The sequence below is a fragment of the Harmonia axyridis genome, chromosome 3 (genome assembly GCF_914767665.1).
Source record: "Harmonia axyridis chromosome 3, icHarAxyr1.1, whole genome shotgun sequence".
NCBI classification, from domain to species: Eukaryota; Metazoa; Arthropoda; class Insecta; order Coleoptera; family Coccinellidae; genus Harmonia; species Harmonia axyridis.
This window is the reverse complement of record NC_059503.1, coordinates 31516877-31542280: the sequence shown is the minus strand read 5'-3', so window position 1 is coordinate 31542280 and position 25404 is coordinate 31516877. Positions and strand designations below refer to the sequence as shown.

Here is a 25404-nt window from a genome sequence, read left to right as displayed (position 1 = left end):
GAACGAAATATCCATAGATTTTGGAGAACGGTGCATAGTGTCTTCTTGTGATATCCCATACATTATTACTCCAACAGCAGTCTTGTGTACATGCCTCTTTACAATAAAATCAATATCATGACCTTTCTATAAACATCGTGCAAGCCTTAGATAGAATCGCGATTCATCACTGAAGTTGACATTATGGCATTTTTCCCTGTCTCTTTACTGGTATAAAATTTACGTATTTTGTAAATGAAGTTCCAACTAAATACACCTGTTATTGTCACAAAACCGAATTTCTTCAAAGAAAAAATAAATAGGATAAAACCTGAACAGAGAGAAGAGAAGAGAAGAAAAACTTTATTGAAACAATGTTTCAAAGGGCTAGCGACCTAGGTCTTCCTGCCCATATACAAAGTCTTATTTTACAAAGTATAAAGATGTAAATAAAAAAAAAAAAAAAGAGTTTAGTTTTTGAACATTATTAGATATATTACTATATTTATTGTCTTATGTGATTAGAAATGTGGTAGAGAGCAATTAATACTCTTATTTCATTATTTTATTGATTTAATCATTAAATTTCTCAGGGGATCTGCATAATAGTAAAATTTATGATTATATTTTCAGGGTACGAAGCTGAGCATTTACTCAAACGAAAACCAGATGTGATTACCCCCAATGGTTTGAATGTAAAAAAATTTTCTGCTCTACATGAGTTCCAAAATTTGCATGCACTCTCTAAGGACAAAATTCACGAGTTTGTGAGAGGACACTTTTATGGGTGAGTTTCTTGTGTTTTCCAATAAAAGTTTTTTTAACATATTCTTTTTTCTATGTTTCTTTAGTCATTACGATTTCGATTTGGATAAAACTCTGTATTTTTTTATCGCTGGACGCTATGAATTTGGGAATAAAGGAGCTGATATATTCATAGAAGCATTGGCGAGATTGAATCATTATTTGAAGGTAAATATAGTTGTGTAGTTGCTTTGATATTATTGAGGTTTCAAGCCCATTAACTTTTTCTTGAAATATACAGGGTTAGAACAATTTAGAGGGACACTACAGGGATATTGATAACCGTTAGAAATACAGGGTGGCTTGAATTACAAAAAAATTGTGTTATTTAAGGTGTGAAAAGATCCAAAATATCTCCAATGGTTCCCGAGATATCTAGAAAAAACTTGAAATCGAGATTTTCTTTTTTTATGCATAACTCATTTGTTTCTGCAGATAACTTCACGAAATTCGGTTTGTAGTCATAACCCAATGAGAGATTCTAATGGTGACCTCAGATTTTTTCTGTTTTCCATTGTTTCAGAGATAAAGAAAAAAATTAGGAATTCAAAAATGCATCACTATCTACAAAAATATCGAGTCTAGCTACGCAAATTTGAACTACATTTTTATTTTTTCGTTTAAGTAGTAGGCTGGTGCAAGAATTGTCAAATACCTTATTAATTTGTTCGGTTATGTGAAATCACTACTTGAGTTTTGTAAAAAGTTTGAACAGTAACGTCCTATTAATTACATAATTACGCTGATACCAACACTCTACATAGCGAACAACTGGAAATGTCTGTAAAAGTTGTTCTACATAATTTAAAAGAATTCAAGTGATGGTTTCACATAACACTGCCAACAAAGTTATTTGAAAATTCTGGTTCCAGCTTACTACTTAAAAAAATAAAAACATATTTCATTAACATACACTTCCTTATACGGCGATAAAGAAAAAATTACGACTTCAACAATGTATCACACTACTCTATATTGAGTCTAGCTACGCAAATTTGAAATTCCTTTTTGTTTTTTTTTTAAGTAGTTGTCTGGTGCCATTATTCCCAAATAACTTTGTTGACAGTTGTTATGTGAAACCATCACTTGAGTTCTTTAAATTACGTAGAACAATTTATACAGATAGCCAGTTGTACGCTATGTAGACTGTTGGTATCAGAATAATTATGTAATTATGTAATTGGACATTACTTATAAAACAGCATTTATGTTTTTACAAAACTCAAGTGGTGGTTTCACATAACAACTGAACGAAGTAATAAAGTATTTGACAATTCTGGCACCAGCCTACTACTTAAACGAAAAAATAAAAATGAAGTTCAAATTTGCGTAGCTAGATTGGATATTTTGTAGATAGTGATACATTTTAGAATTCCAATTTTTTTTCATGACCCTATAAGGAGAACCGATATGGCGTCTCTGACACAATGGAAAACAGAAAAAATCTCAAGACACCGTTAGAATCTCCATATTGGATTATGGCTACAAACCAAATTTCGTGAAGTTATCTCCAGAAACAAATGAGTAATATAAAAAAAAAGACAATCTCGATTTTTAGTTTTTTTCGGGAACCATTGGAAATATTTTGGATCTGTTAACACCAACACACTAATCCCTAAATAACGCAACTTTTTTGTAATTTAAGCCACCCTGTTTCTCTAACGGTTTTCGATATGCCTGTAGTGCCCCTCTAAATAGTTCTAACCCTTTATATGGAATATGCTCCTTTATATCTATATACATATTATATAGTTGATTAATAATATTGAGGTGAAAAAGAAGTAAATCAGTACTTCAATATTAGGATTTGGGAGAATTCCTGGATTAAAGAGTTTACATAGAAGACTTGCCAAAAGAAGGATTTAAGTATTTATCATCAATTACCGAAATTATTATTGTTTGGATAACTGTTTACTAGGGTATTTAGGAAAATGAATAAGTGGAAGGTCTCGTTAAAAAGAATTTCGAAAAATCATATTATTGTGTGAAACCAATCAGAAGAATATTTCATTGTATGAGTACCTATCTATCTTACAATATACTATATTGCTTTTTTGAAGTTTAATGGAAATACTCACTGGTATACTCAGATGTAGATTCTGTGAATTGGTTGAATATTAATGCTAATGCTAGAAATGATCATGCAGTGAAAATTGAAATCATATTATTTCCTTCAGTCAACAAACTCCGACACAACAGTGGTGGCTTTTATGATCTTCCCAGCAAAAACAGCCAACTTCAATGTCGAATCATTAAGAGGTCATGCTGTAACCAAAAGTTTGAGGGACACCATCGTTGATTTACAAAGTAGAATGGGAAAAAGGATGTACGAAATATGTCTAAGGTGAGTCAATATGAAGTTGAGCTTTTCAAAAGATATTTATCATTGATTCTTTATAATTGATTCTTTCTACGATATTTGAGACAATTTGGGAAATATCTAGAAATGATAAATGTAGCTAGACAATAGGAAGAGAAACATCAGTACTCAGTTTTCAATGTTATGGGCGTTGATTGCTTGGAACTCTTAATCATATACAACTTTCAGTTACAAATGTTATTCTTTGTGATTTCAGCGGACGGTTACCAGAATCCAACGAACTATTGCAGAAAGATGAAATGGTTAGGTTGAAACGTTGTATATACTCTCTTCAAAGACAAGGTTTGCCACCGGTTACAACACATAATGTTGTCGACGATTGGCAAGATCCCGTCCTAAATGGCGTCAGAAGATGTAATTTGTTCAACACTTCAAGCGATAGAGTTAAAGTAAGAACAGTTCTTAAGAAAATATTATTGAAAAATCAAAGAAATAATTTTCGAAATAAAAAGATATCATATATCAACTCTGTTTTCTTTGTAGATTGTCTTCCATCCAGAATTTTTGAGTTCCACTAACCCTCTGTTTGGTTTAGATTATGAAGAATTTGTTAGAGGTTGCCACTTAGGTGTTTTTCCAAGTTATTATGAACCATGGGGTTACACACCTGCAGAGTGTACAGTCATGGGTATTCCCAGTATCACTACTAACTTATCAGGTGAGTAAAAAAGATGAATTAATTAAACTTGAACCCTTCGAACCACTCGATTTTTTTTATTTCAAATATCAATTAATCAATTAAAAATAAATATTTCCACTTCAGGTTTTGGATGCTTCATGCAGGAACATGTGGTAGATCCTCAATCATACGGTATATATGTGGTAGACAGACGTTTCATATCTCTTGAGGATACTGTACAACAATTGGCGCAGTTTATGTACGATTTTGCGCGTTTGAACAGAAGACAACGCATTATACAGAGGAACCGAACTGAACGTTTGAGTGATCTATTGGACTGGAGAAATTTGGGAGTTGTAAGTTGGCAGAATGTATGTCCCCAATGCTCGCTTAATAAATTTGTTTTTAGTATTACAGACAAGCTAGAATGAAGGCTTTGAGAATTGTATATCCAGACTTTAAGGATGTATTGGAAAATGGTATAGATGGTATGAACTTTTCTCGTCCATACTCTGAACCGCCAAGTCCTAGCTCTAGCAAAGTCACCACTCCTGCTGCTTCTATACATGGAAGTGATGATGAAGGTGACTCTGTTGATGAAGAAGGAGAGGTAAAGACTTAATTTCATACTTTGTATTATTTCGTCAATCACATATTCCTCAACATCATATTCTGATCAATTAGGACTATATCTTTGTAATTTCAATATTTCCCTTAATATGAGTTTTGCGATTGCAAATTATTGGGTGTATAATCATACTCTTAAGGGGTTGTCCATTAATCACGTGAGGCTTGAAAGGGGGGGGAGGGGTTTGATAAAAATCACGTAAATATCACAAGGGGGAGGGGGGGTGTAGTAAGATATCACGTGTATTTATTTTTTCGTCAAACGCGCGATTTTTAAACAAATATTAAGCGGCACGGCGCGGCGTGTAGTGACCTTGACTACATTAAATATATTCATGTACTAGTACAATACATGTTTTTCCTATGATTACACTCTTCGTTTATTATTATTGTTATGGCAATCAAAAAAAACTTGCAACCTGGTGTAGACATTTTTATTATAGTCCTTAATTTCAGAATAAAATAAGATTATAGTTTATACCTGTATTTAAATTAAGATAATATTCAGAAAATTTTAAGATTCGTTGTAGGTACTAAAAATACACGTGATGTCGGGAAGGGGGAGGGGGGGTGGTCTTAAACCTCACTACGTATCACCAATGGGGGAGGGGGGGTTAAAAAATGCTAAAAAAAGATCACGTGATTAATGGACAACCCCTAAGCCGTGTGGCAAACCCCTCAACAATCTTAAAGGGTAATTTAGAGGGCTTTGCAATTCTATTTATGTATATGATAAAATATTTCTGATCCCTTAGTGGATCAATATTTAAATCTCTGATCAATATAAACTTACTTTCACATCCATAAATTGAGGCAGAAAATCGTTGAGTATATAATAACTTGATGATTTAATTTAATATAACTTTTGATTTTATAATTGAAAAATTCAATATATACAAGATTATACACCTCATCAATTCTCTCTCAATCTTTAATATACACACTTCGATATTCTAAGAAACAATTATTTATATTTTTATACTATTCTAGAGCTAAGAATCTTGAAACTTGACCAATCATTTTAACTGTCGCTGAACCTTATGGCCAACAGTAGAGTATATTAAATTACAGACAGCTATTTACATTTTCACACTAATCTGGAGTAGGAGTCTCATATCATGCCACAGACCACATATTTGGCCTATGTTAGGCTACGTTCTCATCGCTAGGGCGGATGACCGATCGTACTCTTGATTCAAATCACATTAAATTTTTTTTTGCGATGATTTACTTTTTTTTAAAAACATTGTTTCTGAAGAGTTTACAGGAATTATTCAAAGCCTTTGAAGGTATTTCTATGTTCTGTTTAATTGGCAATAGATCAAAACTTTCCATTGCAAGTAATTATCCTTTTTTTTTTCAGTTGGCTGAATTACAGATCAACCACAAATGAAACCAATAAACTTGTAAATCCGAATTGTAGAACCCCTTCTAATCAAGAATACTCTCTGGTCTATAGCCTTCAAGAAAGAAAATCAGAAAGTTGCTACTCTTGCTCAACTCCTTGTGCCATTAGATATATTAGAAAGTATATCACCATCTGTTTTTTCGAACAAAAATACTCGTGTTCTGAGAAAGTAATTGTCTGGGTGTATAATATACAGTTTGAAAGCTTAAAAGAACCAACAGATCTGAACCTCTTGACATAACTACACAATTGGAATAGGTTAAAACGTTTCAAATAATACAGTGTATTAGTTTCTTAAGTAATTATCAAATAATTAATAATTGTATGTTGAAATATATATAATTCTGTTTTTCATTACGACAATAATTGAAAAAGTATTTATATGAAATATTGATATTTTTATACCCAAGGCAATTTAATTTTATTATTATTTAAGATTAATTCAAAAACTTCCTTGTGCTAGTGACAATTGACTTAACTATATTATATTGTATACTGAGGTACTTTAATTTTAATAGAATCATATCTATAACTACGTTTTTTAAAGACTCCAAACTTGTTATCACATTGTTATTCAATAAATGAATATTTCGTTAATAAGCTATTTTATTTATTAAAAGTGCAAGAAAAAACTTTTTTAAAACATACAATGGGGAATAAATATAAATTAAATAAAAATTATAAATATGTCTAAGAAAAACTGAATATTCTAATACGAGTTAAAAATTCTGCCAATGTATAGATGGTGGTTGGTGAGAATTCTTTAATTTTCGCTCTGTTGGTTACATTGCTCATAGATTTCAGCAAATATTGCAAGTTTGGCTGAAACTAATGGATCAAGTTTTAAAATGAATACTAAGAATCACATCCAAAATAGAATTTGGATTGAATCAGTTTAGTGATAACATTGAGTGATCACACAAGTTAATAATGAATACTCATTCTGAAGTTACCGAAATTAAGGTTGAAATGAAAAATTCTTGAAAGTTGATTTAGGGGAGTTGAATACAATACACCTCTAAAATGTAAATTGGCAGTTTTGACAGGATAGTTCACAAGGAGATGAAGATCCATTACTTGGCCATAGAAAATTCTAGTTTTGGGAATATGAAGTGAGAAAGGAAGCTATCAAAGCAACAAGAACAGCCGCACAACTATGTACATCACACAGTATTCAACAACAAATATCTGGGAACAGAAGCAAAAGTACATATTTACAAGAGCAGCAGAATCAAGACCTGAAACATCAAGAACAGCAGATTATGAAGGCGACTGACAGCCAGGAGAACATTACGAGACAGGGAAAGAAGTGAAGACATCAGACGGGCTTGCCAAATACAGAATATCAACGATAATAATAAAAATGCAACATATCACTGTCGAGAAGGCGTATCATAGGAAGACCTGGAAAGCACTGGAGCAACAGTCTAACCTCATAGGACGAGTTACGATGAGGAACAGGCACTGAGAACTGAGCCTATTTGGAAGATGGAAGAAGAAAATGAAGAATACAATAATGTGATTTCAGGGGGTATTAAAATATATATTGCTATTGTTTTATGCATTTATTTTGAAAGAAAATTTCTCTTCTTACCTTGTACAAAAAAGTTGCTTCATCACTGAAATTTTCGTCGTCTTCGGTACAAGTGAGCACCTGACATCTGAGAAGTGTAGCCTGTACAAGATCAAAAGTTCTCAGTATGCTCACATCCTCGTTAGGGTCGAATTCTCTTACTCGGAAGACTATAGATCTTCTTCCCGTTTCTGCGTTCCACTTGGAGCTTGCAAAGTTGTATCGGATGGCTGACTGTGCCATAGCGTAGTAAGTAACGTAGGCCATACCCCAATGTTTTTCTGTAGTGGCTGAAAATTCAATATTTTCATAAGTATATCGACGAATAAAAGTACCAATTCATAAAAAGAGTTGATGCGTTGAGAAGATAATTTTCATTTTTAAATTATACTAACTGACAAAGAAATTGTAACACCTAGAAGGAGCTGTTTAAATATAAAATTTTTTTTTTGGTGAAGATAGTATAGCAAGGAGTAAATTATTGAGTTTGGGGAAAAAAATCGTGAAGGTGTTTTCATTTAAACAATTTTTGTTACTTAAATAATGTAGTCGTTTTTTGCAAGGTTTTTGAATTTTACAATTAACCAGCTGTTCGAGGAGATCCAAAGTCGTTGTTTAGTTGTTGTTGAAATGCCTAGAGCACGCGTACGCGGAATTTATCGCCAGCTAAGTGGATTTGAAAGAGGTCGAATTATTGGTCTATGGGAGGCGAGGTTCTCATTTCGAGAAATCGCTAACCGTACGAACAGAAATCCAACTGCTCTTATAAGATGTTGTCAAGAGTGGTTTGATAATGACCAAAGTCGAAGAAGACTAGTTACGGACGTCGGAGAGGCACAAATGAAGTTCAAGATCGACGTCTAAGATTAATGGCCATAAGAGACCGATTTGCAACAACTCGATCTTTTACTGATGAGTGGATAGGAGAACAAGGCCCTCCTGTAACTGTCCGAACGGTTTACCGCCGGATAAGGTCTTTTGGACTGCAACATTATCGACCCCATCTTGTATTACCTCTGACGGTTGAGCATCGCCGGCAACGATTACAGTGGTGCAGAGAAAGCCAAAATTGGATGGTGGGTTGGCATCAGGTCGTCTTTTCTGATGAACCTCGATTTTCCTTGGGTGTACATGATGGCCGAAGAAGGGTAAGACGACACCGGGGAGAAAAACGGTGAACCTCAGTTTAATGTTGAGCGTCATGTACACCGTACAGTAGGCGTTATGCTATGGGGTGCTATTGCACATGCAAGTAGGTCACCTTTAGTCTTTATTTGAGGCAATATGACAGTGCTGCGTTACCTTCAAGAAATAGTGGAGCCATATGTTCTCTCTTACCTTAACCGGCTCGAGAATCCAATAATTCAGCAAGATATCGGGCGTTATCATGTTGCCAGAGTCAGTTTAAACTTTTTCGAAGCGACCCATATGAATCTTTTTCCATGGCCACCCAGATCCACCTATCTTTCGCCCATATGGGTAGGAAGCTTGGAAATTTACCCCAGCTACAGACTTTGGCGGCTTTGAGACTTGAAGTAAAGGTAGCTTGGGATAGTATCCCACAATTTCATTGCATCAATGCCGAGACGTGTTGGGGAGTGTTTAGATAATTGCGGTGGACAAACACATTATTAACGAATTTATTAAAAAAAAAATTTAAACCCTTCGTTTTTTTCCCAAATTACAATCATTTACTCCCTGCTATACTACCATTATTATTATTAGGTATGTATATAGTGCTTTATGAATGACGATTGATTTCAACTTCGCTCCTCCAGTTTTTTATAGTTCTCACGGATGCAGCAAATATATTTTGTTTTTCAAGCTTGAAACCGAAATTAAGTTCGCGCTTTCTTGTGTCCTGTACTTCAGTGCCTTTTGTAGGTGAGCTGTTTCTGAAGTTTAAGAGAGTGATAAGATATTGTTGGTCCTCGTTGATTAGATGCGGCTGCTATAAAGGTGAATGATAAATGAAATGATAAAGCTGTGAATGAGCTGAAGTCCCTCACTGGTATCGAACTTCAACCATCAGATGTGAGTGATTTTTACAAGTTAGGAAAGAATCCAAATAGTCCTCTCAAAGTAGAGTTTGTTTCCTATTCAAATAAGAAGAAGAAAATTCAGGGTCTCCAGGAGGGAAGAACTCGTCAACTTTCGAACAAACAATAAGCGGCATTAGAATAGAAGTTTTGTCTTTTTTTTTTGTTTTTTCTTTTGTAATGGATCTTTATATTTTGGATTTTGCCCGATTGATTCAGCATTCCTGAGTTTGCCTGCATCAGTTTATATCATCTTACCATTAGGAGTATATCTAAAAATTTTGACTACTAAAACGCTGCTCTATCTCCACCCCGAACGAAGTGTGACATTATCGTTCTATCTGAAACTTTTGTATACCCGATTTGAATGTTTACCCATTAGAGGGTTACAAAGCTCTTTTCAATGAAGGATCACTAAATGAAACGATGGTACGGTCGTCTTCATCAGGGACACTACTCAATTTGAGTCAGTCATCGAGTATTTTGGCCAGCTGAGGGCTCTGTCCATTCGTTTTGAATGAGACAGATATTCCACTTTATCTCTTTGGATAGACCCCTCTCAGATGAGGCGGATGAATTTTTGAACAGCTTGACGCGGTTTCTTGATTTACCCCGGCGGGGTCATCAGATTGTTCAATCTTCATTGGTGATATGAATATTGACATCAAGAAGGTCACACCTCTCAGTGAAAGATACTTCAATATTTTATATGTGAAAAATTATAGATCACTAATTAATGGTTACACAAAAATTCAAGGTAACAGAAAGAGCTGTACAGATCACTGCTTTGCCCGAAAAAATAAAAAATTGGAAAGCTATTCTATTCTTCATATTGAAAACATTTATATATAACAGATCATTATCTAAAAGCAGTAAGTTTCAAGATTGATGCAGAGTTTGACAGTTCAGTAGTACCAAATAAACTAATAAAAGTCATTGATTACCAAAGGTTGAAGCAGCTGGGTGGGAAACATCGACTGGTCGGATTTTTATGTTGCTGAAGATTCTCTCTTGAAGACGGATATATTTTATGACAAAATCATGAATATACTTGAACGAAGCACAAATATAATTAAAAACAATAATTAACGGAAGAGGAGGAGAAGGTGGATGACCAAAGCTATTCTAGTTTTTATTGCAGGGGGAGACATTTTGTTGAGGAATTAGCTGAAGATCCAAAAAATAGTAAACACGTTTGGAATGTCATAAACCAATTGGCTGGCTTCAGCTACACAGGTGGGAGGCAGACGATTAAGGAGGTGAGTTGTGATGGCTCAAGAGTTTTGACTCGTTCATCGGATGTAGCTGATGAATTAGTGAATTATTTCGCCAATATAGGTCCAGAAATGGCCTCCAGGATGAGAATCCTACAATACAAACCACCTCGGAAAATAAGATCGCATACATTCTTTTTGGAATCCACGGATCCTCTCGAAATTGTCGGTATTATTGATGGAATCAGCGTGGATTTTCTGAGATCAATAAGGGACGAGATTTCTGGCCCTCTGTCCCATCTTATCAACTCGTGCTTTACCTCGGAGGTTTACCCATCTCAGTTCAAGGAGGCTACGATCATACCTGTACACAAATCTGGCGCGAAGGACTGCATAGAGAATTATAGGCCTATATCAGTGTTGTCATTTCCAAAATTTTCGAGAAAACAATCAAGATCAGAATGGATGGATACATCTATCGGTATAAGTTGATCCACCCACAGCAGTATGTCTTCCAGCAGAACAAATCTACCCACGATGCCATAACCTACTTTACTTCCGAAATAACTCGGAATTTCGATCAGAGTAAAAAAACACTTTGTGTTTTCCTGGCTCCAGCCAAGGCCTTCGACACGGTGTCACATGCCCAGGCACTCAATGTGTTGGAGGATGTCGGTTTCCGGGGTGTAGTTCTGAGGCTGTTTGACAGCTATTTAACAGATACGAAGAAGGGTGTCAAGATTGAAGATTCCTTGAGCTTTAAAACGACTGTGGAGTGCCCCAGGGCACGGTGTTGGGTCCGTTGATTTTCGTTTTGTACATCAATGGTATTTTCGAGCTGGATCATGGTGGGGATGTGATACTCACTATCAACTTTGATAAGTCTGTCTGCTTGCCTTTCTCCTGCCGCGGAGACGTTCTCCCTCTCTTTGAGCGGCTGAACATCGATGGTGCTGAGATCGGGGTGAGTGAGTCTGTCAGGTATCTTGGAATAATTATCGACTGTCATCTCAGATGGAATAAACATGTACAGAGTGTCTGTGGAGCGTTGAGGAGTTTGCTGTATAAGTTCAAATACCTGCGGAATTTCCTTGAAGGGACACATGTGAGGATGGTCTATAAGTCGTTGATCGAGTCCAGAATTTCCTACAGAGTAGCGGCGTGGGGATCGGCTTTGAAGAAACATATCCACAACATATCGACGTCTTACAAAAAGCCATTATAAGAATTATACTATATAAACCACGACTTTATCCTTCGGATCTACTCTTCTTGGAGTCGGGGCTCCTCGACAAATTTATTTCCTTAGAGTGTGCTGCTCTGAATTCAATCACAAATCCAACCTTCGGGCGAGAGTGTGTATTTACGGGACAAGGAGGGCAAACAGTTTTTTCGAGACTTCTTATGCATCCGAATCAATAGGACAACAAGGATATTCTTATCTGCTGTCCCGATTCTTCAACTACTTGCAAAACAATATAAGGCTTTCAAGCAGTTTAGGTATGTTCAAGTGAAGATTGAAGAGGTTTTTGATGGGGCGAGACAGATATGAGATCCATCGTCTGGTTGAGAGATGATCTTCTTGGGGTGCTTTTTCTTTGCAATTTTCGCAATCTTAGTGTTAATCTTTCTAGTTTTTTCGATTTATTGGATATATGTTCAAAGTGACCACTATCTTTGTAATTTCCATGTTTTTTTAAGCCACACACAGTCTCTGACTTTGTGGTATTTCAGTTTGTTTGTCATAGGTTTTATTTTTTCTAATTTAATTTCAATTGTTAATAGTTTCCTTCTTGACAAATAAAATTATTATTAATTATTAAAGTTGAAGTTAGTAAAGCCTTTGCAGCCTAAATGGGCAGTAAGACCTGAAGAAAAGAAAAGCCATAACTTTATTGAAACTTTAGAAGAATACTTACCTGTATAGTAACAATTGGCATCGTAGTCTGGAAACATGTCCAGCCCACTTGACTGCATTACCTGTAATTCGAATTATTTCAAAACTCTCAGTGGCAAATATCTTGTAATTTTTACCTCTATGAATTTTGAAAGGCTCCAATTCTTAAATTTCAGACAGTTAAGTCCTTTTTTACCTACCAAGAACTCAGATAGTCTGTACTCGAAATCATCAATTCTCACGTTGGATTCGTGTATAGTAAGATTAATTGTGACCTTGGAACCTTCCAGAACAATGGAAATAGAATCGCTAGAATGAATATCCGAGTAAATGCATGAATGTGGTTTTCAAACCTAATTGTCTGACAGTCGCTCGGTAAAAAATTAACTTCACCTAAATAGATATGAAGTACTTACTCGGCATTGGGTCTTACATCCCAGTTCTTATATGGGTAGTTCATGTGCCTTTTTACTGACAAACCGAATAATCCAAATCCAGAAGATCTGAAAGTTAACTTTCTTTCCATGTGTTCAAAATCGATTTCATATATGCCTCTAGTGGTCCAAGATTTTGAGTTCTCATCCCAAAGACAAACACTGGGGTTCTCCAAAAAGATCACGTCCTTTGGTAAACTGAAACAATTATCAGATGTTCTCTTTCTAGGTGAGTTTGAATTGGGAACAATTCAATAGAATCATTTTCTATATAAACACTAGCTGATAGTAGGTAGACCCTCTATAGTGAGTGGCAAAGATTATTAGATAATTGGGGTTGGTTGGCTGTAGGGCTGAGCCATTCAGAACCGCCAACATTTTTGGTCTTTTGTTGTAGTTCTTAGTGGCATAAGTCTTGTTTTTCCCTTACATTAACAATGAAACGATAACTTCTGCGAAATTTCAATAATATATATACAGGGTGCGTATTCATGAGGTCACAAAGAGTTAAGTCTACAGCGACACTGTATTTCTTGTTCATTGAAAAATGGTTAAAAACGAGTTTTGTGTATAATACTATTATTGGATGAGAAAAAATACTGTGCCAGCAAAGCAATAATGGCTTGATCGACAAACTCATGGTTATTGCAGAACCTAGTGAAAATTAACTGACATAGTATGTACCTATATCGTGCAACAAGTGGGAACACTCCAACTTTTCTCACGAGTGTGGAATTTTGTGGCACGAGCCTGAAAGGCGAGTGGAAAAGGACATTCTCCACATATTACACACTATACTTTTCCTGCAACTGCACAAGTTTATATAATTCAAGTAATGTACCTAATTCATTTCAAAAAGACCTTCGTTGACAGTATCTCTTCATTTATTGCGTTTCAATAGAAACGACTTCTCAAAAGCCCAATTTCATTGGTCTACCAAGCGAGGTATTGGCAAAGTGCCATGTGGAATAATATTTCTCACAGTCAGAGCAATACCTACATAGTTTTGAAATTGAGTACGCTACTTTCCATGGCAGTTGTAGGAAATAGTAATTTACGTAACAAGTCCGGAAAGTAGGGTTTTTTTGGACGAATAGACAAAATTCCAGGACGAGCGTAAGCGAGTCCTGGAAGTCTGCGAGTCCAAAAAAACCATTTTCGGGCGTGTTGCGTACAATATTTTTTCGGCAACCGTGTAGAATAACACTATCGCTGCTGCTTTCCATATTTTATTGCGATTGCGATAAAAAAACATGCGAATTTTTGACAACTAATTTCATATGAACTGTCAGCCGTTATCTCGGTTGCTATGATAATGATAACCTGCATTTATTAAAAATATCCCTACCAAGATTTTCATATTCACAATGACACGAACGACGTGATTCTTTTCCGGCCTAGTCTGGGAAGTACGTACTTTCTCAGAGAAAAAGCGTCCGGGAAGTGAGCACTTCCCGGACCCTTGCCGAAAAAGTTTATTTACGCTTGTTTCTAAGCATACTTTTTTTATTAATAAATCACACAATAGATATGAATGAAAATTTCGAAGCCATTCATTTCGTTGAATAATTGATATCGGACATATGTTCCCATAATGGTTTTTTGTTAAATTACATGACCTTTCATCTGCCAAAGTTTGTCGGTGAGCTAATAAATCACCCTGTTAATGGATTAAATCTAACAAGGGGTTTCGTAAATATGAAAGTTTTAAATTTTGTGGTCAGGAACTTTTGCGCGTTTGTCCATTCATGCCTCAATTGCATCCTTGAAAGCCACCTATATATGTATTTATGTAGTGTCCAAGGGCACAACTGGCGTATGAATGACGAGAACTCAGAAACTCCTGACTTCAATATAGTGCTTTGCTTATTTTCATATTATAATTCAATTGTCAACAAATAAATTAAAAGAATAATTCTCAGAATCTTATGCCATCTAGTGTTTGTTTCCAGAAAATGGAATATTCTATCTGTTATTTTGAATGATTTGTTGATATTTGAAGAAATGATTTACGCATTTTGAAGTATTGCATTAAGAGAATTCAAAAGTTGTGAATAAGATCGAACCAATAATTATTGTTGATGTATAATATTGGGCTAACAATGGAAAAGAACCTGGAAAATTACCTTAAAGGAAGTTGTTCAAATATCACTGACTCTACAGGTGATTCACCGGGATGACCTATTAGACGTTTATGGAAAACGAATCATAATTTTGAGCTGAAAATTTGCATATTGAGGTTTAGGACAATGATCTTTCTCCCTATAATATTTTCAGATTTCTCCATTCCATCCAAAACAGACTTCTACTTCCTTATTTAAAATGGCACACCCAGTACATTTTTGCATCATAGATCATAGATTTTTTTATGACAATTTCGGCAATATAACTCAACGGTTCATGAGTTAATGGGATTCTTATGAAAAAAAATGGTGGCGATGGGGACTCACATTTTTCTGAATTGAATTTGTCGGTAGAAAAACCTTTTTTCGATTTTTTTTTTCTTTTTCTATTTTGCAAATACGTAGTATCTTATGACTGTTTTCAGTTTGGATCGAAAATTTACAGGGTGTTCACAAGAAGATCATGAACTTGGAAAATTCAAATTCATCAAAACTCAATATTTTTTATTATTTGAGTCGATTCTACGTACAAACATAGTGGGGGTTACTTAAGCAAACCGTTTACTTGAAATGAATACTTTAAAATTTGTCGTAGAAAAAATTTAAATGAGGAAAAACCGTAATTTATAACTTTGTGGAGTAGTCTGTGACTTCCTGAAAACACTGAAAGAAACTAAAATTCAATGTTTCCATAACTAAATTTGACATTTCAAGAATTGTAAAGAATTATTCGTGATCGAAAATTGTATTGGTTTATGGATTTCTCAACAATTCCAATGAAAATTAATTATAATTCTTGAAATGTGAAATTTAGTTATCCAAATAACGAATTTCAGTTTCTCTCTGTGCTTTCCGGAAGTCACAGGCTACTCCACAAAGTGAGGAATTGCGGTTTTTCCTCATTCATTTTCTCTAAAAATATTCATTATAGGTATAGCCGGGTTTGCCCCCACTATTTGTGTAGGTACGTAGAATCGACTGAAATAATAAAAAATATAGGTTCTAATTTGAAAATCCTGAGTTTCGATGAATATGAGTTATCCAAATTCATGATCTTCTTGTGAACACCCTGTAAATTTTTGGTCCAAACAGCCATATAATACTACGTATTTGCAAAATCGAAAAAGAAAAAAAAATCGAAAAAAGGTTTTTCTGCCGACAAATTCAATAAAAAAAATGCCCCCATCGCTACAATTTTTTTTCATAAGGATCCCATTAACTCATGAACCGTTGAGTTTTTACCCAAGGTATGGCATATTGCCGAAATTTTCGTCAAAAAAGTTATCTAATGAGGCAATAATATACTGGTTGTGCCATTTGAAATAAGGCAGTAGTAGCCTGTTTTCGGTATAACCGGAAATTGTAGAGATCTGAAAATATTTTAGGGAGAAAGATCATTGTCTCAAAGCTTAATATGCAAATTTTCAGCTCAAAATTATGATTTGTTTTTCATAAACGTCTAATAAGCCATCCCGGTGAATCACCCTGTATTCGGATCCTTACCATAAACTAAAACATATCAACTTTTCTTTCTCGAGTTGTACATCGTGCTCCCATTGCTCCTGTGCGTCCTTGTACTTCTGCACCTCTTCCGGGTCAAAACTTCCCTCTTTTCCTTGTATAGTTCTGCTGCTGCCGTATCTGGCTGTAAGCCTCTTGGATCTGATGTTTTTCAAGGACTTCGTAGTGGAACTCAGACTTCTACTGAGTTCCTCGTACATCCACGGAGGGGGCGGAGGATGGAATTCCTTGTAAAAAGGGACGATTTCGAGCTTCTTAGGCTGAGTTACTATATCAAAATGTAAACGCATTCGTTTTAATTAAAAACAAAATGATTTTTTCATATAAACACACATAGAGCAATCGCATCCACTAGGGGAAGAACATTACTTATTCGTAATATACTAGTGGAATAAATTAAAGGATCAAAATGAAATTCGAAATTATTAACGGTTTTTCAAATGGCTGTATTTTCGATAACAATGGTCGTATCTCAATTTGAAAAATACATTTTTGAAGCTTGAAGTTTATAGTTCAAGCAACGTGTGTCGCTCAATCCTAATGATTACAGTGTCTAAAATTTCTGCGAAATTTTTCAGTTTTTATTGTTTGCCTACAGACTTGGAAATTTTTTTTCCAACTTAACCACTCTATGGATGAGATAAATTGTTCCTTCAGCTTTAATATCCTTCTTTCAAAATTTCGATACGAGCATTTCTCTCTGAAATATCGAACTTTGAATTGAAAAGGACCTTTTGTCTTTAACCATCAATATCTCACCAATCAATGTTTGCACTAAAAATTTAGGGGATGTTTCGAAATCTTGAATGAATTCTCTACAAGAAGTAGCTATGGTATTTAGGAAAAAAATGTATTTCGTTCTCTTCATTAATTTGAAAAGTTGATAAAAAAGGGCTTTTGGAGGATTTTTGGATAATCAAGCGCTGAATTGAAAATATCGAAAAAACCATCAATGTTGAGTATGCCTTTTCACAGTTCAATATCACGACAAAAATCCCAGAGAATTTCAATTCAATCCATGAAGCGGTTTTTCTGTTCCATTCGATCAAATTTTCAAAAAATTAAAGGATCACGATTTTCGATTCAAAATGAAGAAATTAAATTTTTAATTTTTTTTTCTGTATTTTATCAATAACAGAACAGAACAATAACAGAATTTATGAAAAAAATTTGTTTTCTTTTTAATTTTTTTTTATTGACTCCAAATAAATCAATTCAACATGTCATTATCATTTCTAATGCGATTCCGTAAATTCATTTCACGATCTTGATGATAAAAACCAAATTAAATCCGAAATAAAGTTGATATTCCCAAGGAAATTTCGAAATCGATCTACTCGCTTTTAAGCAATTGCATATCTCAACTTTTCATCTAAAGAACTTTTACAACGCTAAAAAAAGCCAGTTTATTTTCAAAACGAATTTGCAAAATTTGAAATTTTTTTTGATTTCCTAACATGATTAGAATGCGTGGTCCTATATCTAATTTTTTGAAGATTGGATCGAATGAAACAAAAAAACCGCTCCATGGATTGAATTGAAATTCTCTGGGATTTTTGTGGTGATATTGAACTGTAAAACGCATACTCATTATTGATGGTTTTTTTTTGATATTTTCAATTCAGCGCTTGATTATCCAAAAAGCCTCCAAAAGCCCATTTCTTTACAACTTCTCAAATTAATGAAGAGAACGAAGAATATTTTTTTTTGATAAAATACCATAGCTACTTCTTGTACAGAATTCATTCAAGATCTTTGTTTTTTTTGGTTTTTTTTTGGCACTGGGCAGTCACCTTCCACGATGGAGCGGAAATCTTTTTGATAAGCATGAAAACAGGGAACTTTCTACGACATAAGAAATAATATTTCATTTATTCCTAGTGAAACCAAAAAAAATGTCAGAATATGTGTGGTAGCTGTAGAAAAGTAAGAAGTTAAGAAGTCACCTTTGAGAGCACCGTAATTTTGAGTTTGCTTTACCTGTCCTTACGGTCATATGCAATTTGACTAATGGCTGTGGCTGTGGCGGATGATACATCAGCTGGATCATGAACAAACCTCCGATCAGCTGATATTCTCTTAAGTTCACTTCGTTTTCTGCAGTCTGTCTGCTTATGCCCTTCAAGCAATGTTCGTAAAGGACATCTGGGGTGATAAAACATTTTTGAAGACAACAAGAAGGTAAATGAGGTATATCTAAAGGTAGCGTATTACCATCAGCCATTTCTACGTATTCGCTGGGAGTAGGATCTAGGTTTTGTACAGGCGTCTTCGGTATGTCTGCGTTTAAAGGTATTTCTGGAAGCAAGAATGGCGTTGGGTATTTGCCTTCCGGGTGCTTCTGCTTGTATTTCTCCACCTTTTCTATATATTCAGACCTGAGAAAACTCTCGTAAGCGTATTTTTGCTTGCGCAATTTATCTTCGTTGATTGTTTGAATAAGATCTACAGGAGAAGTTTATAAATGAGAAATAGTTTTTATCATTGTGAATTTTTATATTGTTTGTAGTTCGACCTCACCTTTGGTCAAATATTCTGGTTTTGGTAGAGGAAAGAAGGTTTCACAGGTATCACTGACATGATCGTAGGGCACATAGAGGCATGTTAGAATCTTCTGATCGCACTGTATAGATTGGGGAAGTACGCAAGTTATGGCTAATTCCTCCAGATTGATTTCTCTGCTTGGCCTGAAATAATTGTTTTCGTGGAAGTATTTGGGGAGAGGTACTATTTCATCTGGGAAATATTATGTCTTTTAAAAGGACTAAAGCTAGCTGAACTTAATTTTCTTCCTAAGTTATTCAAACGTACTCGGCTGGTTTCCTGGGATCTGGTAAAGATACAGGCCAGTCTAGTTTCAACCAAATGGAGAGGGTGAATGAGTTGTTCGAGTGATAGTATTCTCCGTAATCTAAGTTATCTATCTTCAAATTCTTGTATATGTCTGAAAGGATATTGAATATTGCTCTCTCCAACATTTCTTTCTGCACGTCCCTCAACATTCTTGAAGCCTATTGATAAAAGTTAATCCTGGATAATTTAACGATATTTATCAAGTTTGGACATTGGATCTTACCCAATTCCATTGGTTCATTTTCTCAGGATCGTTCGTAGATGTATAGAAGACTAATTCTTTCAGATGATTCAGAAGCTGGAGATTTTGAAGTGAATTAAAAAATATGTATTTCAGACCAACAGTAGTCTTCAAGACATTTAAGAAATTTGTGAAAATCTCTCAAATAGCCTGAGGTATTAGTATATAGTATGAACTAATCACTTCTAGATTCACACTGCAAATCTCTCCGAGTTCCTCAATATTCATATCTTCGATGTCATTTTTCCATTTTTTCACGAAAGCAGTTAATTGATCTGCTTTGGTAACTAGAGGAATTTTTTGACAGGTCCTGTAGTGAACTTCCTGAAATATAAATCAAGAAAATGGACCAGTTCTTCAGTATAGAAGCTAATATATGTATATTGCTAATCACCTCTGATTTCCTTAAGAGATTCCAGACGTTGTCTAGTCGTTCTTTTTCGAATTTTTTTATTCTTTTTAATGTCACGCTGTTCCTTTGCTCCCTGAGGATTTCTTCATCTTCTTCTTGTTGTTGCTTCAAGAGAGCTTCTTGAAATAACTCTTCCCTAAGTCTCTGTTCTTCCATTTCCCTTTCGAGAATTTTCTGCGCTTCTTTCTTGGCAGCCATAATGGATTTCTATAACGTAAGTGGATTGTGGATTTTGAGAGGATTTTCAAAATTTATAATTCTTGATAATAATAGATGGAAAGTATATCTAGATATGTGATTATGCTACTTAGAATTCTAATCCATATAGTGTTGAATATTGCTGTTGAGATCAACAGCAATATTCAACACTATATGGATTGAGGTGGTCGTAAAAAGTTTAGCAGCTTTTTCATTTCGAGGTTTATATGATTCCAGAAGCTGAATCGTCTTTGGAGATCCAAAGACGATTCAGCTTCTGGAATCATATAAACCTCGAAATGAAAAAGCTGCTAAACTTTTTACGACCACCTCAAGGCATAGAGTTGAAAAAAATAAGAACACATCGGATATGGGTTGAACATTTCGACAGCCGGAATATTGAGGTTGGATAACTACTACAACTTATCCAATGGTAGTTCAAAAAATCGAAGTTAAATTTCAGAGAGAGAAACATGTATTTCAGAATAGGAAAATATCATTCAGATAAGAAAACTGGATTTGAGAATAGTCAATTTAATTAAAAAAAAACGAACTTGAAAATTAGATTAGGAAGTTGGAATTCAGAAAAATAAAGTTATGTGGGATGTGGTCCTTATACTGTGACTAGAGTAGTTCACGGCCAAGGACAATTTAGGGAAATAAAAGAAAAGGGATAAAAATACGTATTCGATTTATTTCAACCCACTGAAAGAGTTTGAAGAAGATGATAATATGTCTAATCGATTCTTAGGGTCGCTGGACACTTGGGTCGTTGCGGCTCGGTCGCAGGTAGTTTTTCGCCGGTCTTGTGAACATATGTGAAAATCTTTGATCTTCTTGTTGTCGGTACAAGTATTGCACATATGTTGTAGATGTAGTTTCTCGTAGTCTGGTCTGAACTCAATTGAATTATTCGCCGTGAAATGCCGGGTTTTATGGGCATTCAGGCTGTTTTCCATTCGACCGTTAGCAAAACCTATCTACGGATCCCTTAGGGGTGTGGCTGTGATAATCCTAAGTTTGTACACCGATTTCTTCAGTTCTCGGACTTGGAATATTTTCGAAGGAATCGATAGATTCCCTACACTTATAATTCAGAATAATGAATTGAAATTCAGAAACAGCAATTATATTTCAGAAAAGGAAAATTTTATTTCGGAGTGTTTCAATTCAATTTCAGATCATGTTCAAGATCACGATCTCATTCAAAACAATACTGAATGTGAGGTACCAATACAATAAGCAACACAGGTATTACATAGATATGGCTATTTATTTCATTGATTCTAAAATCTGAAGTACATGGAACCAATTCTGAATTACAATTGCGTATTTCTGAATTCCAAATTAGAAAATCCCAAATCTGAAATCCATTTTCCCTTTTCTGAATTACATATTGCTATTCTAAAATACAAATTACAGTTTCTTTTTTTAATTTCAAACTCCCTATTCTGAAAGACAATTGGAAAGGTGTAGATGCAACTCACTCTTGTTTTTCTCCGTTCTTTCTTCATTTCGACAAAACTTGAACTTCTTTCCACGTTAACTGTTGGATCGACAAATGTCACTTCGCTTTTAACTGAAAGAAACAGAAAATTTCTTTAATGATGTAATCTCATATCACTTTTCTAGTAAATTAGAAAACTCCGTACTCTTCCTTCTGGATAAACGTCTTTGTTCTTCTTTTTTCAATCTCCACCGAAACATCACTTCATCTTCTAAAGGTCCTTGTACATTTGGATCAAGGATATCTTCATCAGTGACCTGAAAGACACTCCGAGATGAGCATATCAAAAATATTCGTAGGTTTTTCTAACTTTTTCCGTCGTAGCAGCTTTAGACTTTTTTTCAGTCTTTTTCTTGGTTTTCTCCTTTTTTCCTTCTTTTTCACCCTTTGCCTTTTTTGGAGATTGTGGTTTCTTCTTAGGTGATGGAGGAACGGGGATTTCCAACTCTTCTACCAAGGCAATACAGCTTTCTTCATTAGATCTACTGGATATGAAGCTCATTTGTTCCCTTGCCCATTTCAAAAGCTCTTCACCCTACAAAAATGTCGTTTTCAAAGTGCTTAAATTGAGTTTGTATTGGTAAAACAGTGGTTGGTATTTCGTCTACACTTTTCGAGTCAATGTCACTGAAGGCTGTTGTTCTAGATGATTCCTTGATCATTTCTGAAATTAAAAAACCCCAATTATTATATTGTCTCAGAAATATACGTTAAGAGCCTTATTCCATTTGAAAGTACCACGTTCTGAAAGATCGTATAATATTTTGAGAAAAAAATTAATTTTAAAGTTTTTTTATTTCACAACATTGTTTCGTTATATATCTTATTATGACTATTTCCTGGGGCAATCCAAACACTCATTCATTTCTTAGAAAAGAAATTGTTATTATTTCTTCTGTATACACCCTTGTCTTGATTGAATAATATAAGGAAAATACAAAAAAAAACAGAAACAATAACCATAAAGTAACAATGATAACTATTATGAACCCATCAAAAAATCATCTGTTTTCTCAATAACTTTCCCTCAAAATTTTTTTCATTAAGCCCACAAGAAATTGAATAGACATTATGTACCTGCACTCTATTATAAGTGAAGGAGCGCTGAAATTATCATTATAAATAATAATAATGAACAATGTACATATTTGTGGCAATCGAGCTGAGTCCTCTAGCCAAATATTATAAATAAATGCTGTAATTTTTTATTTCATGATTCTGATAATGCGGTTAAAACTAAATTTCACATAAAGTTTAAAATTGATATTTTGTATTTGCTTACAAAATCATTACTCGGTCGGATCTGTTATTAGATAATTTTTTCTTTATCTTCTTGAGTTTTATATGTATCACATGATGCGATCATAGAGATTACGGAACCTTAAGTCAGATTTTGTCCATTAAATCAAATTTAATCGTGCTATTCTAGATCAGAACCCACTCAAAAACTTCAGAGTCCTTCCGTTTGATGGTAATCGTGTTTATTAGGCCAATTGAAAAGTCCCCGGCCTGATCCACAGATGGCGGTGCTAGTATTCAATCCATATGATTTTTAGTTAGTACCAACCTTCGAACGATAAGTGTCAAATTTTGGCAGCAGTCTGATCATTAGTTTGTGAGATATTGCCTTGTGAGTGTAGCTTCTTTTTTTATTTGAAAAAAGATGGAAAAGAAAGAATTTCGTGTGCTGATAAAATATTGATTTTTGAAGGGAGAAAATACAGTTGACGCAAAATTTTGGCTTGATGAAGAGTTTCCAGGGTCTGCACCAGGAAAATCAACCATCATTGATTGGTATGCTATGTTTAAACGTGATGAAATGAGCACTAAGACGGCGAACGCAGTGGAGGCCCAAAAGAGACTGTCACCGACGAAAAAATTAAAAAAGTTCACAAAATAATTTCGAATGACCGTAAAGTGAAGTTGATCGAGATAGCAGACATTGTGAAGATATCATCTGAACGTGTATACATCATATCATTCATGAATATTTGTACATGAGAAAGCTGTGTGCAGAATGGATGCCGCGCGAAGTCACAATCGATCAAAAGCAACAACGTGTTAATAATTCTGAGCAGTGTTTGAAGCTGTTTAAGTGCAATAAACCTGAATTTTTTACAATGGATGAAACATGGCTCCATCATTTCACTCCGGAGTCCAATCGACAGTCAGCTGAGTGGACTGCACATGATGAACCGAATCCAAAGCGAGGAAAAACACAAAAGTCAGCTGGCAAGATTATGGCATCAGTATTCCGGGATGCGCAAGGTATAATATTCATTGATTACCTCCAAAGCGCCAGACCATCAACAGCGATTATAATATAGCGTTATTGGATCGTTCAAAGGATGAAACCGTTAAAAAACGGTCGCATTTGAAGAAAAAAAAGATGCTGTTTCATTAAGACAATGCGCCTGGTCACAATCAATAAAATCAATGGCAAAATTGTGCCTCGAATAGCATCCACCCTATTCGTCAGATTTGTCCTCCAGCGACTTTTTCCTGTTCTCAGGCCTCAAAATAATGCTCGCTGGAAAGAAATTTATCGCCAATAAAGAAATAATCGCTGAAACTGAGGCCTATTTAGAAACGAAAGACAAATCGTACTACAAAAATGGTATCGAAAAATTGGAAGATCGCTATAATCGCTATATCGCCCTCGAAGGCAATTATGTTGAATAATAAAATCGAATTTTGCCAAAAAATGTGTTTTACTATGGTCGACTGGGGACTTTTCAATTGGCCTATTATAGCTGGTCGGTCGTAGGACCAGAATTGAATTTGAGGACGGATTTGTCATCAGTGAGCTCAAAAATCGTAAAATAGGGATATTGCAAAGAAATGATAGAGCCTTCAGTTCGGAGCACTCAAAAAATAGCGACCTCATAAAAGTTCATAGGTATATGTGATCTCCAAGGGTGCAAATAGCGCATGAATGACGAGCGCATAAAAACACCTGACTTTACGTCAGTGTTTTTAATTCTTTTTTTTGTTTTCGTCATGTAGAATTTCATAACTTTTATCAAAAGTTTGTCCTGTATTCAAAAAATGTTCTGCACGAGTTTAATTTCTTTTTTTTTTGGCAATATAACATTTCTTTCGTCTCTTTATGATCTTCCAACAAATATATCCAGCGATTACTACCGGTCAGCTCATAAACTCACGATCTGTTTTATTTATCATGATATTAAATAAATCTAATAATAATACATAATGTTTTTCTGACAATAATAATTGGTGTGAATTAAAGAATAGTTGAAATTGAATGTTTCCGAAACAATCAAATAAAGGTACATGAAACCTCCTCACCTATTGATATCTTTTCAGAAGGGATACTACTATTTTTTTTATGCTTCTTAGTATTGGCATTATTAGAATTGTTTTTTTGACCTTTTTCATTGCCTTCTTCTGATTTTGTTTTTTTTTTCGATGCTGAAACATTTTTGTTAGATATGGGCAAGATAAAGCTGGGGGTTTGTACCATTTGTTGATTTTATATTGGCTTTTTTCTCCACCATATTCACTTATGATTCACTTTTCAATTACTCAAGTGTCAAGTTTGACAAGAATATTTG

At 34.7% G+C, this 25404-nt stretch overlaps 2 protein-coding genes across 4 annotated transcripts in view; one reads left to right on the top strand and one right to left on the bottom strand.

The window, feature by feature from the left end:
* The window catches only part of LOC123674571 (glycogen [starch] synthase), a 10479-nt gene extending 4065 nt beyond the window's left edge, over positions 1–6414 (top strand). For both annotated transcript variants that reach the window (XM_045609485.1, XM_045609486.1), the window contains exons 7-14: positions 613–766; positions 831–951; positions 2961–3127; positions 3360–3552; positions 3647–3821; positions 3927–4138; positions 4192–4392; positions 5773–6414. In XM_045609485.1, coding sequence (XP_045465441.1) covers positions 613–766; positions 831–951; positions 2961–3127; positions 3360–3552; positions 3647–3821; positions 3927–4138; positions 4192–4392; positions 5773–5802 — 1253 coding nt within the window. In that variant the 3' untranslated portion in view covers positions 5803–6414. The remainder of the gene's footprint in view (positions 1–612; positions 767–830; positions 952–2960; positions 3128–3359; positions 3553–3646; positions 3822–3926; positions 4139–4191; positions 4393–5772) is intronic.
* Positions 5968–25404, bottom strand: LOC123674570 (dynein axonemal intermediate chain 7-like). Of its 2 annotated transcripts, none has more exons than XM_045609484.1 (19): positions 25311–25404; positions 25139–25261; positions 22417–22493; positions 22140–22364; positions 21975–22086; positions 21810–21901; positions 20107–20331; positions 19896–20036; positions 19695–19769; positions 19430–19629; positions 19139–19305; positions 18833–19063; positions 18599–18763; positions 16601–16886; positions 12957–13172; positions 12678–12849; positions 12563–12623; positions 7412–7680; positions 5968–6645 (listed from the first exon to the last, which is right to left on the bottom strand). In XM_045609484.1, the coding sequence occupies exons 1-19, from the start codon at positions 25345–25347 to the stop codon at positions 6508–6510; spliced, it is 3012 nt and encodes a 1003-aa protein (XP_045465440.1). In that variant the 5' UTR covers positions 25348–25404; the 3' UTR covers positions 5968–6507. The 2 variants fall into 2 exon arrangements, 1 of the variants encoding a protein (XP_045465440.1); XR_006746675.1 differs by lacking the exon at positions 5968–6645 and adding an exon at positions 11511–12511 and having other exon boundaries at positions 7542–7680.

What these genes read in the sequence shown, in the direction of transcription:
- LOC123674570 (XM_045609484.1), bottom strand. Translation starts at nt 25,347, where the DNA reads ATGGTGGAGAAAAAAGCCAATATAAAATCAACAAATG. An exon ending in GCATATGACCGTAAGGACAG is followed by an intron (nt 16,887 to 18,598) that starts GTAAAGCAAACT and finishes ATTTTGATATAG; the next exon opens with TAACTCAGCCTAAGAAGCTC. An exon ending in TTGATATGTTTTAGTTTATG is followed by an intron (nt 13,173 to 16,600) that starts GTAAGGATCCGA and finishes TAATTGTTTCAG; the next exon opens with TTTACCAAAGGACGTGATCT.